Source organism: Asparagus officinalis, chromosome 4, assembly GCF_001876935.1.
Source record: "Asparagus officinalis chromosome 4, Aspof.V1, whole genome shotgun sequence".
NCBI classification, from domain to species: Eukaryota; Viridiplantae; Streptophyta; class Magnoliopsida; order Asparagales; family Asparagaceae; genus Asparagus; species Asparagus officinalis.
This window is the reverse complement of record NC_033797.1, coordinates 43663127-43677610: the sequence shown is the minus strand read 5'-3', so window position 1 is coordinate 43677610 and position 14484 is coordinate 43663127. Positions and strand designations below refer to the sequence as shown.

Sequence of the window (14484 nt, the reverse complement as noted above, 5' to 3'; positions counted from 1 at the left end):
TTCTCGCAGTTCATGTCGACTCTGCCTCAGGAGGCTCAGGAGGCATATAGGCGACGGTTTATGACAGATTAGGTAATATATATACTTTATTTTTTTAATTTATGAATTAAATATATAATTCTTACTTAGTTATGAATTTTTTTCGTGACTAAATGATATCATACATACCGATACACACCGATACAAACTGTTACACACAAACCCTAACTCTAACCCTAACACAAAGCCAAAAATATATACTTATAATGTTTTTATGTAATGGTAGTGTTGATGGTGCGTGCGTGCGTAGTGGTCGTTATTGTGTTTGTGGTTGGTTGGTGGGCTGGGGTTGGGGGATTTGTTGTGGTTGGTTAGTGGTGTTGGTGTGATGGAGGGGGGGGGGGGGAGTGATGGTTGGTAGGTAGGTGGGTGTTAGCGATTTGTGGTGGTGGTGGTGTTGTTGTGTTGTGGTTGTTTGGTGGTGGGGTTGGGGGATTTGTTGTGATGGAGGGTGTGAATGGAGGGGAGACGGGGTTGGTGGGTGGGTGGGGGCTTTGTGTCGTGGGTGAGAAGGGGAGTAGGGATTTGGTGGTGGTGGTTGGAGGGGAGGGGGTGGGGAGTGTTGGTTGGTGGGTGGTGGATGGGGGATTTATATTTATATTTGAACACTCTTGTTAATGGTTACACACTCTTGTTAACGTTTGATTCATATTTGCAGACCGTGACTTCGAGACAAGGTGGAACCGGGGATAGTCATAGTGGAGCTGGTGATGAGGATGATGATGATCATTAGGAGGAATGATTTGGATTAATTTAACTTTGAAAATAATGGATGTGTTGTATAAACAATATTTATTATGTACATGCAAGGATATTTTTATTTGTTTTTATTGAAATATATGTGTTATATATGCGTGGGAATGAATATTATATTGCTGATTGAACATGGTTTTTAAATTTATTATTGATATTGTACATGTTTTTTCAATTTTCAAAATATTTTTAAAAAAATATTGGTCATTTTTAGCGATGGCCAATCCGTCGCTAAAGATTTATTTAGCAACGACAAACAAACACGAGAAAAAAATAAAAAAATATCTATAGTGACGGCCAAGCCGTCGCTAAAGATTTATTTAGCGACGAAAAACAAACACGGGAAAAAAATATCTTTTAGCGACGGATTGGCTGTCACTAAAGATATATAAATCCGTGGCTAATACTTTTTTCTTTTTATTTTTTAAAAATAGTACGACGGAAAACCTGTCGCTAATTTCCCGTTGTTGACCTTTAGCGACGGGAAATCCATCGCCAAAAGTCCTATTAGGGACCCTCAATGTACAGACGGTAATTTGACGACGGAATTCTTTTTGATCCGTCGCTATAACTTTTAGCGACGGATTTTTAACCACGGATTTGTCTGTCGCCAAAAGGCATTTTTTGATCAGGTTTGTTGTGTTATCATCTCTGACTTATGATCTCTTGAAAAAAGTTGTGTGCGTAAATGTGTAACTCCATATTCATCTTTCACATTTTCACGTTTTCTCTTATTATATTGCTCCTTAGGCTGCGTCTCCCTCCAATACAGTCAACCTTTAATCAATCACAATAATCGACTAATCTCTATGATGATGTGGGCCTCATAGGATACAAGAGTATGACGTTGCAGGTCTTACCATGCTTAATAAGATTATATTATTCTTCATCAACGACAAATATAATCTCGGCCTCGACATTTTTGGGTTTGTTCGTCCTATTATCCATCTACCTTGGTAGTATATGCTTGACTCTGTCGGGCTCATGACAAAAAAGAGTGTTTTTATTTTTGGGTCTTTCATCAACGTGTTGATGGTGACGGTGACTCTCTCAATGGAGGTCATTGCTCAGATGTTGAGGTTAATAAAATTTCATCGAAGCATGAATGCTCAGATGTTGCTGCTCGGTATATGATTGTGAGTTGTTTGTTTTCACAAGGGATGTTTGTTAGTCTATTAATGTTAATAAAATCTCAAATGAGCAATTATCTACTATTTGCATATTCCTAAAGATATAAACATATAATCAAACATCTCATTGTCTCTAATGTAGAAAAACTAATCACCCTTTATTATAGGCAGTTATAGGCAATTAATGCGTTTCTTTTCTTTAGGTTTCTTAAATTCTACACTCTTGGCACCAAATGGAATGAATTCATAGTGTTTTGAGAAAGAAATTTCAGAAATGGATATTAATTTGAAAGCTTAGTATTGAAATCTTAAAAATCTTTCCCTCAAAATCTACATGTTTACTTGAGTTGTCCTAGGTTAAAACTTACAAACTAGATAATAAAGAGGTGATACCATGCTATGGATTTGGACAAAAATGTTCCCTTTGGCAAAAATGTTTAAGAGAAGTTTCTATTAAAACAATAGTTATATAATTTTGAAAAGAAGTCTTACTTAAAACTTCTTTGAAACTTAGTTTAATAGAAATTTTTATAAGGACATGTACAAAATTAGTTTTAATAGAAGTTTTAAAAGGATATTAGTTCTAAGAATTTCAATACTAATATGAGTTTAAAAAGGACAAAAAAATTAGAGTTTTAAAAAGGAGATTTACATTAACTAAGTTTTAAGATTTCTATTAAAACTAAGTTTTAAACTGAAAAAAATAATGATTGAGTACTAAGTTTTAAACTGATAAAAAAATTATGACAGCTCTATAACCCTATCTAATTCTCATGAAATTATAGAAAGAATCAAAGACACAAACTCAACAAAAGTTTAGTCCATACCTGCAAAAGTAAATGCCTACAAAAAAACCCATCTTCGTCCGATAATATGATTTCAACCATGCAACTTTTGTGACCAAATGATTCATTGGTAAATGAACTCTAAATTATATTAATTTTCATCCATGAACATTTTAGAACTCAAAAGATGTTAGACACGGTACAAGATTAAGAAAAGTGAGAATCATGAAATTTGAGTTATCATATGTTAAGAAATTTCCACTGTTGTTGTTCGAAAATTCTTAGTTGCTTATGGAGCAGTTAAGATGCATGCACTATGCATCTAGGTGCTCCATGAGCATCTAAGAATTTCTTCTTGTTGTTTGGTTGCGCAGATAGGGCCGAGGTAATTATGACAATCGGATTTGTGCTTCAATTATTTGGCTTGCAACATAGCAATTAAGAAAGGTAAATCATGGTTTGTAGAAAAACAAAACCATCATCAAATATTGTAGCTAATTTAAAGGGTGCAAAGCTGCAGATTTCAAATAAAGAAATGGAAAAAATTAATTCCCCTCGTAAAGTAAAGTCATTATCTTTCAAATAGAAAAATCATCTACCTTCACATTTCCCAAATAAGAAAATCTTGTAACTTTTTCATCATTATTTTCGTAAAATGTTATTGAAAAAATATTTTCAATAATAAAATATCAGATATCCAAACAATAAATTATAGTTTAAATATAGCAAGCAACATTTGCTGTTGTAATTGTTGGTACAATCCATTTTCGGGCCAAACGACAAGTATTTAACAATTTAATATTACCGCTTCTGCTAATGATTTACTTATATTTGGAATTGGAGGAATGAAAACTGAAGGCCTCTTACAAGATTTTTGTAAATTCATTAGCATTACCAATTTACTAAGATAAATTGGGCAGGTTTATCGTAAGGCCCATTAAATCAATTGTTGGCAAAGGCGTGCTTCCTACCCTTTTAGAGCGCGTTTGGTTGATCCAAACTCCAACACAAGAGTTTGATTTGGTGGCATTACAAGCCCCGAGTGTTCGTCGTAACACTAAAAAATCTTCAAAATATTAGTGCTGCAGCATCATCCAAATTGATGCTTGTTGTTACATGTGTTGGAACACTTCTATTTTCACTTTCTTCTTTTTTCCTCAATTAATTTTGGAAATAGAAATAATTGATGCTCCACCTTCAAATTTTATTCTTTTGACGAATTTCATTATTTTTGGTATAAAGTATGAAATATATTAGATGAAAATAAAAATTATTTTATATAACATATTTCTAATATAAATTTGAACAAAAGTCACTTTATTGTAATTTTTTTTGTTCTATAGTTTTAGCGAGTTCCTAAATTTTAATTGATGAAATTCACGTGGAAAACGTGAAAATATTCCGACATATTTAAGAAAAAAAATTAATTTTTTGGTAAAGAAAATTATAAAAATAGATAATATGAAACTCAATAAATATTATGCCAAAAATTACCTTTTAAATATATTGTAAAAACTTCATTATTTATAAAAAAAAATATGTTTTCTGAAATTTTTGAAAACAAAATTCAACTTATTTTTGGTTAAGTATTTTTAAAAAAAAAATATTATGTTGTCTGATATGAATCAGGAGGAATCCATTTTTTTTGAGTTGCGTATTTACAATTCCATGCAACCAAACATTGATTATTTAACACGCGTAGTTGAACTAACGTATTAACCAAACATTGATCAAAACAATATGTTATTTGATCGTAGTAACGGAGAATTGAAAAATGACTCCCGTTTTCATTTTTATCTCGTTTGACATTTAGCAAGTGAACGAAAAATGATTTTGTGAAATAAAAAATAATAAGAAAGTATCCTCATAAAAAACTCTGTTTTTTTTTTTTACTTTTTACTTACCTTCGCTTTGCCAAACGTGCACATATAGCGAATTGTCTGAAATATTGGGTTGGATTTTGTTTTGGACCTTGTGGACCACTTTTTATAGCGGGTATGAACCTCCCAATATCCGACCCGTTTACATCCTGCACGCGTTAGTCTCCAAGTTATTCCTCATTTCTCCGTTGTCCATTTTATTTCAGGTTTCTAATAATTTTCCTTCGCGTTTCTCTCTGATCCCTCGATGGCGAATCCTTTCTACGGTTCTGGGCCTTTGCGATCCAGGTAAACCCTAATTTATGCAGAGCGCCCTCAGTTTCGTTAAGTTTTCGACCAATTTCTCTTTTTTCCCCGACTAATTTCTTTAAAATTATGAATATTTTGCAAGGCCGGCGGGGAATTCAGATGAAATTCAGTTGCAAATCGATCCGATTCATGGCGATTTGGACGAGCACGTCACTGGTCTCCATAAAAAGATTCAAAAACTTAAAGGGGTTAGTTATCATCTCTTTATCTTCTCTGTTTTTTCGATTACATGATTCCGAAATATACTATTCTTGAAACAACTTTGATCAGGTCCTGCAAACCTTAGAATCAGTAAAAATTTTGAAAGAAAGAATTTGAGTATCTTTCAATTAGATTATGAGGGCGTATTTAGATACGTGAGTTTGTGATTTGGCCTTGGAGTTTTGTTTATAGACATGATTTAGATTTGAGATTGTCTTGTTAAAGAATTAGATTTTATATCATATTCATGGTAATTGTTGGTAGTAAAATTTTGGGATTACTTGCTAAATGCGCTACATGTATTTGAGAGCAATAATTTATTGATTAAGACCCTTTCAATTCCGCTTTATCAGCATCCTAGAATTTTCTTGATGTAGTAGGGTAGGTGAGTTTATTGTTGAAAGTCGAGAATGCTCCTAATGTATGATGGTCGATATCAAATAGTGCACAATTAACCCTCTTTTGCTTATGCCTGCCCGATAGTAAGTTTAAATATTCTAAACACATTCATACAATGTTTTTGCATCAATCTTATATATAGTTGATATTGTACTTCTTTTATACATTTTAATATTTAACATTTTAATATTTAATATCAAGTAATTTGCTCTTTAATCTCTGTTGATTACAGTGATCTCATTTAAAACTTTGATCCTCTTTGACTTTTTCAGATCACAGTAAGATCATTACGTAATTTGGCGATTTTCTCTTTACTTTAAGCATCTCTAGTTGATTTTATATCCTAAGTTGAGATGGTTGATCTGACTGTTAGAATATTCTATTGATTAGAGCATTGCAGTAGTTAAAAATGTGATTGCAATTCCTGCTTAGTTGATATTGATAAATGCAGTAAACTAGACTGTCTATGAATTAGTACACCCTTATTCCCTTTTTGCAATAATTTCTAAATTTACGCCTATTATATTAGTATCAATTGTTAAGGTGTTAATAACAGTTTTTATTACACAAATGCGTGTGTTATGATATGCTTGCGTCACATACATGAGGATAAATCTGGATTGTCACAACATTTTTATGGATTAACATTTATATTAGAAAAAATATTTTTGGCATTATTATTTTGTGAATTGCTTCAATTACTGAGTTGTTGCTTACGATGTTTTGCACAAATGTGATACTTTATCATGCACACGTCCCCTGCACTGGGAGTATTAGTTTAATATCAAGAGAAGGGGATATTTTAATGACAAACTTGTGTATGCATGCTATTTGTTTAGAGTTTACTTGAGTATCATAAGAAAGTGGCTCGCAAGGCATCATGGCTGATGTTGTTTTAAGATATTCTTCATATTACATTCTACTTGAGTTTTTTTTCTCTTGAAGTAGTGTCGATCAACAACAATGGATAGAAGAGGAAATAGCATTTAACATAACTAGATGCTTGTTCTTGCTTTAATAAGGTTATGGAAAGCAAAGAAAAGATTTCCTAACTAAAAGCAACAAATGAAAACCATCATGTTGTTTTAAGTTCCTTTTGATAGAAGATTAGAGGCAAATATTGGGGTTTATTGTTTGCAATTATGCTAACAGAAAAGAGATTTTATGAATCTTGCTGCTTTTTACCATGTGCCTATTGTAATTTAAGTCACACTCCAAATGAAAAACCCTGATAGTCTATACATCAAACATCTCAATTTCAAGATGCTGGGCGTTGGTCAGTGCACATAAAACCGTAAAAGGTCAACTTTGCCTCGCTTCTAAGTTCTAATAGAGCATCCAGGTCAATGTTATAGCTAAGGACGCTTTGCCTGGATACAAGCCTACAACCTTTTGTATCATTTCAAGTGGATATAGTTCCTTTCATTTTCCATAAACAAGACAGACCTTGAACTTTAGGTGGATAGATCTTTTTTGAATTTGACAATTGAATAGGTTTTTAATATCTGCAGGGGTACCTACTGTATGGACGTGACCGATCCTTTTCATTGAAACTAGTTTAATGTAGTATTTATCTGCATTTTGTGTTCAAATTATCTTCTAGTGTCATTCTCGTATCATAAGCAAGATAATATGTAAATTGATGTGCATGCAAAGTGAGGAGGAAGAAGGATATGCATCAATATTCGCCAGAGAAAGGTGCACACGCACGTGTGTGCCCGTGTGTACGTGCATCGGGGAGGGAGGGATGAAGGGAGAAGGGAGGAGGGCGGGGTGGGTCCAGAGTGGTTTGTTTGGGGGAGGGGGAGAGTCTCCAAAAAATCTAGAAAAACATTCTAAGTACATCATGTTCAACAAGAAAAGAAGCCAAAAAGAGTGCATGTAGAAATGAATTGCACAGTGTCTCATCATTTTCTGGCCATCAGGTGAATATCTGATATTATGGCCAATTGGCACTCATGCATGGTAAACTGCTTCATGACTTTTCTTTTAAGCTGTAGGTCCTGAATATATGGTTCCGTTTTACTAATATAATAGTTCATAGGCATTGTTTCTTAAAGATAGCAATTAACTAAACTAGTGACTAATATAATGTTAAATTTCATTTTCACATGAAAAACAGTAGCAGAATGTATAAAATGCGTCCTGCAGCCTCATCAAACCTCATACAACATATTTTGTTACATGCTCAACCATTATGTCATCTTAAGTTTCTAGAAGTTGCATGGACAATTATGTGTTTAAGTGCAGGCACTTTCCAGTTTAAATCTCTCTGCTATAAGAATATTTGTTTTGATGTGAAGTAGTCAGTGGCCTACATTATCTTTATACTTGTTTTTTTCCTATGTATGAAAAAACTATTGCGTACAGGTCTTTTACATGTATATCCCTTACATCAACCATATTTTAAAAGAAAAAGGTTCTAATATCAACATATTTGTCAATTCAACTCGCAACTCATGCAGGGCCTTATAATTTCACTAGTCCCATTAGTTGTTAGTCTTTGCAAAGAAAGAAGATTTGAACCTTCCCTAGTTTTGTGGGCTAGTGGTTTCATTGGTTGGAAGCAAATATCATTTTCTATTTAGTCCTCTTGTCTCCTTGACCGTCGAAAATTGCATGAAATTCTTGCCTGGAGCGCTGTTCTGGACATCACGAAAAATCTGCGCAACAGGCAATCTCCTGTAGTCTTAGGACTGAAAAACAGCATAATCGTACCTCTTTTTTTGTTGATTCTATGTTTAATATGAACATGGTATATCTTCTGAATGGTCCAATTCTACCCTTCTCCTTCCCCTTCTTCCTCCAACTAAAACTCATAGAACAGGAACACCTCCCTTCTTTAAGGAATGAGACTACTGTGTATATTTTTGCCAAATATGATTTGGAAGATTGTTTTGGGAATATGAAAGATTCGATGAGTGCATATAAAATACACTTTTATTTGCACTTTTTTGTGGTATTAGTTCCATTCATTGCTCTGTTCCATTTTCTTTTTCAAGTGTTTAATTTGTTGCTATTTAAACTTGGATTTGCAGGTAGCTCAGGAAATTGAAACAGAAGCGAAGTTCCAGAATGACTTTATAACTCAATTGGTAATCTCAGATTTTAAATAAAAATTTATGGTTATTTATTTCCTTTGCATGTTGAGAATATATTAGTGGTAAATGAATTGTTGCCTCTATCAACTTCTTTTGATTATTCATTCATAATCGTAAGAAAAAGTGTTATGCCTGTATATATTTCATCTGATTTTTGGCACGCATTGGGTATTTCATGTTTCCAACCAGCTACCTAAGAGCTTAGAAACATCTTTCTGTTTCCAACCAGCTACTTCAAAGCTTAAAAAAAATCTTTATTACATTTGCTTGGTCTGGAAATCTCTGTTTTTCTTGTTTATCATTTAAAAATGATTTGGTTCATTTCAATCTTAAAAAGACCTTAATTTATGATTTGGATGGTGACTCTTAGTTTGTTGGATTGAAGTACCAAATAAAGCAGGTCCTGCAACTGGATCTTGCAGTTACCAAATAAAGCAGGTCCTGCAACTGGATCTTGCAGTATCCTTTCGTTAGTTATCAAATCTAAAGAAATATTGCCTTTAGCGACTATTCTCTATAGCTCCTCTGATCAAGTGTTTGATGCACATATTTCTTCACTACTATAATTTGCATTGCCAGATATTTGAAAAGATTCACAATGTATATGCTGTATTTTTTCAGTTTCTTTGGCTGATGTTGGTAGGCTGCTCACAAGTCTGTATTAAAAAATGTATGTGGCAGAGTTACATGGTAAATGAAAATGCAATAATGATTATGTTTTTTCGGCTAAACAAATGCAATAATGATATCATTTTGCAATATTTGATAACCTTTTGACATGTGTTTTTCATTAAAAAAATCAAATTCTGATCTTGATCTTCAAAAATTTCCAACTTTGATCCATATATTTCTCATCTTTTTCCTAAAAGAAATAATTGCAGTTTTTTTCTTGGCACAAATAGTGCATCCAATATATTTCTTTTTTTTCGCCTTGTCCTACTAGTATGCCAAAGCTTTTGGTGTCAGGTTGAGAGCCCTTCATCTAACCTTGTTGAAATTCTTGTCCTACTAGTATGCCAAAGCTTTTGGTGTCAGGTTGAGAGCCCTTCATCTAACCTTGTTGAAATTTTACCTTAATAATTTGAGCAAAACGGAAAGAGTTTGTAGACTTTTAGTTGTGGCACTTAATCTGAGAGTTCTCAATTGTAATTTGGTGCAGTTGTTGAAAAGTCTAAGCATAGGCTACGTTTTGGTTAAGATATTTGTAGCAGGATTTTTTTTGTTTAATAAATTTCTTTATAAGTGGTAAACCATAAAGCTATTTAAATGTAACTTCTGAGCGTCAATACATGTTGCAATGGTTTGTTTTAGAGCTTGCTAATTGTCTCTTCGTGCATATAAACCTGGAAATTCTTAAGCACATGGATCCATGTGATTATTAGAATATGAACCATAAAACTCTTATCCCATACTTAATCAACATTTCAGTTCCCTATGCTCACATTGAGTTAGTTTCAGTTATATGAATGTCAGACAACCGGATACTTTCAAGACCTAGATTCATATTCACTATGAATATTATATCAGCGGAAAAGCATGAAACAGAGCTTTCGAGGAGTTTGAAGGAAGGAACAGGTGTTGGGGCTCACCAGGTTTTTGTATGTCTCCAATTGACTTATAAACCAGTTGTGGCCTTTGATTAGGGGTCGTGATTGAACCTAGGGGTGTCCATTTGGGTCCAAGGCCCGTGCTCGGATAACCCGGGCCGATCAGGCTTCGGGCCCGAGTTATCTTAGTGAAGCCCGGGCCCGGCCCGGTTATAATATATATAATATTTTAATATATTTTTGTATATAATTATATTATGATATGGTCATTAATGTGTGTGTATATATATACTAGATTTTATGCACGTGCAATACACGTGGTTAAATACTGTGATTAGGTATTTTTGGTTTATTTTCTTACTAAAATTTGTTTGTTGGTTACTTTTTGATAATTTTTACTCGCTTTGATTAAGTATTTTTGATTTATGTTCTTACTAAAATTTGTTCCTCGATTATATTTTAATTATTTATTTATTTGATGTTTGTTTAAATAGGCTACATCCAGTTTAAATTTTTATGTTGATAGTTGAATTGACAGAAGATAAATATAATCTAAAGCTAATTTAAATTTTTATTTCATTTGGATCGGCATGAAACCGATCTTGACATGAGGAAGTATAGTGTTATGAAAGTGAAAACAGTTAAAAAAAATAACATTATAAAAAGAAGATGAATAATAAATCTAACGAGCCAAGATGATTGATTTAAAGTGGGCTAAAATGATAAAAAATAGTTAATGAAAAAAAAATCATAAACTAAAGATTAATGCTAACTCTTTTACATTTTTATATGATAAAAACATCCACATATACGAAAGCACTAAAAATAGTTTATGAAAATTCATTCTAAAAAATAAAACTATTCTATAACAATCCACATATACTAAAAAAATAAAACTATTCTATAACAATTCACAAAACATTATCTTTTGTTGCTTCTATTTTATTTTAATTGAGTCAAGATCAATCCTTCTTTATCTTTATCTTTTTCATGGGCAATTCGTCTTCATCGTCTACATCGATTGTGATATGAGACTGGAGCATGTTATTTTTTCTTGGGCTCATTTATCTTTTGACTTCTCGTCTAAATTCACAAAGAAGTTGAATATATTTCTTATATTCAACACAAAGTTCTGACAATACGGACTTTGATTTTTTCCAATTTCAATAAGAATAAATGCTAATTTTATATATATGAATTTTTTGTGCTTTTAATTTATTACTTAAATAAGGTTAGGAGCTACATCTATTTTCTCTGCAATGAATTCTTCTATTATGCATCCAATAAGAATTTTTGTTGTGTCATAATGACACATTTGCTTTGTATGTGTCATTTTCCATGAGGATCTAAACTAAATACATTACATTTTTATTGTTAATTTGCTTTAGATTATAATATTAATATTTAATTTTGATATATTTATTTAATGAAGAAGGGATATCACTTAACCTTGGTACTACATCAGCGATTTTACAACATTTATCATCTAGACACTTATTATTAACATCTCTATCCACTTGTTGCAGTCTTTGCAAACATAGAACCACTGTTCAACTCTATTATAAATGGTAGTTATCATTGCCTTAAAGGTGCGATAGTGTGTTTGTATATTGGTAAATTATTCTTAGGTTTAATTGTATGAGTTTTAGAGTAGTATTCTAAGATCATACCTCTTTTGAATTTTATAATGGTTGTATATATTAGTAATTTGAATTTCTTATGCATTTATAAAGAGCTTTAATGAAGATGCTTTTGTCTTGGCAACTTACTCTAAAAGAGCGCTGCATATTAGCTTTAAAATATAATATTTTTTCCTTTATGGTGTTGTATAGATGTTTGCTTGGTTTACTTACTATTCTTTTATTTCTTCAGTAAATTGTATCTTTGGATTGGTATATATTATTGACACAATTTATAATGATATGCATATCTCTTCTATAGCTTTGAAACAGATATAAGGTGAATTTTATATTTAGTGGCATTTAATAAGAATTTTAGTAATGAAATACACTACCTTTATATTTAGAGATCTTGAATTCTAATAGTGCTATTACATCATTATCTTTGATCGTGTCTTTAAGAATTAATCATTCGTTAGTAGTCATACCCCTAAATAAAGTCACTCGTGGTCGTGATACTGTATCAGAAAAAGAAAAAGGTCAATTTTATATTTTTTTGCTTAGGCAGAGTCATGACATAGTAATTTTTCTTTTATCTTCCATGAAGAATGTTTCTTTAATTGGAACAAAGTTATGCAATATATTCTTCAAGGGGTATTCTGTCGGTGTTTCTTTGATAAATATAACTTATGTTAGTGTTAATTGAAGTGATCTATGGACGTTTCAAATTCCATTTGAAATAAAAACTACTTGATTCTTTTGAAGGATGTCTCTAAATTTTCTAATAGTTCTTCATACATAAATCTTTATAATTTTTTACCCTATAACATATTATTACCATTAGAGATCAATATTTATAAATTATAATTAATTAATATTAAGCTATTATATTATAATATTTTATTAGTTTTTTGTGATTTAGTCTTCTATCAATTAATGATACTTATGTATTTTTGCTGCTCTTAACATATTGGTAAAATTATATGCATGTACTTTAATTTATATGACATTAATTTTTAATCTATTATATATTTTTAAAAAATTTTATTCTTTAACTTGATATTTTAATTTGTTATTATTACTATTTGTTTTACCAGTATCAACTTGACTATTTTCAGATTCTGAAAAAGAATAGTAAACTTTAAATTATAAGTTATATTTATATATCTTAATGAAAGAATATCACACAATTACTCTTTTCTTTGCCAAGTTCTAAATTTTCAGCTTTTAATTTCTATAATTTTAAACTTTTGAGAGTATTTTGTCTAATTTTTAAAATTTTTTTATTTTTTTGATAATACTTCATGTAATAAACTGATACTATATTTTATTAATCTTATTTAAATTGTTGAGCTATAGATAGTTCATGGGGTATTAAGATAGAAGATGAGTATGATTAAGATAGATTATAATTTAAATTAAATATTTAAAATAGTACAGGGTAATTTTGATTATGAAAAGCTTTTCTCGAACTCGTTCTTTTAAAGGTAGTATGTTTTTTATTTTGCTTTTTTTTTTTTAAATAATTTTGAAAATGTCTTTTGTCTCTTTAATTTGTTTGGTGAATTTTGTAAATATTCCATTCACATTATGTATATTTGTAGGTCTACGTTGTTCCCGGGTTCGACATTTGGGGTAGACATTATTTGTCTCATTAATTTATTTGGTTTTTGCATACATGCCCTTTATTTTGTAGACATTTGTAAATTTGGCATTAAATAAATTTATTTCGTGTTACATTTCAATTTAAGTTGTATCCTTATCTTTACTATGTATATCCAATAAGAATTCAATAATTTATCAACTTACTCTTAATTAATGTAATGTAGTTATATGTATATTAATATGTGTATATTATATATATATATATATATATATATAGGCACACACACTTTTAGCATGGTATAGATACTAAGATATAAGACTATAAATATATATAATGTAGTTATAAGTATATTTATATGTGTATATTATAGAATTACGGCTATGTTAGTATATAGAAGCGCATAAATATAATTATATATAAGTATATTGTATCTAGTATATATAAAAGTATATCATATAAGTAAACTGAATAACTGTACTTAAATAAGCATAATGTAAGTATGTAATAAATACATATATAATATATATTTATGTGATTCTCTCTCTCTCAAGTTACAACTTATAAGTGTATACAATATATTTACATATAATATATATATGTATAATATATAGCTATACACACACACACACTCTTAGCATGGTATAGTCTATAATTGTGATGCGACAAATTCTAAAATAAATTTATAGTTAGTGATTAACTGATTATTAATAAAGAATTTATTTTTATCATTTTAATTTTTATGACTTTTTGTAGTTGTAAATTATAATTACAAGTGATTAATAATATGATTGATTTTTTATTAAAATTTTGCTTAATTTATAGTTATTTACTCTTGAAATTTTCTTTAACAAAAAAAATTAAAAAAAGAAAAAAGAAGAAATGACCGAGCCAGCCCGGTGCCCGGTCCGCTTTGGCCGGGTTCGGGCCACGAGTTTTGCCTGGCCTGGGCCTGGTTTGCCAGGTTGGGCCGGCCCGGCCCGACCCGTTTGGACAGACCTAATTGAACCCGAAGTCTTGTAAGCAAGGAATGTTATCAAGTCACAAAGTTTCTAGTAGTTGCATTTGTTTAAATAGAGGAGTTGGTTGTTAGGAAGAAAAGAAATGGTTCTTTAAGG

The 14484-nt window shown here is 31.1% G+C and overlaps 1 protein-coding gene across 1 annotated transcript in view; it reads left to right on the top strand.

Moving 5' to 3' along the window:
• The window catches only part of LOC109837325 (bet1-like protein At4g14600), a 12146-nt gene continuing 2413 nt past the window's right edge, over nt 4752-14484 (top strand). The window contains exons 1-3 of the mRNA XM_020405517.1: nt 4752-4875; nt 4979-5084; nt 8535-8591. Of these exons, the coding sequence (XP_020261106.1) occupies nt 4835-4875; nt 4979-5084; nt 8535-8591 (204 nt within the window). The 5' untranslated portion in view covers nt 4752-4834. The remainder of the gene's footprint in view (nt 4876-4978; nt 5085-8534; nt 8592-14484) is intronic.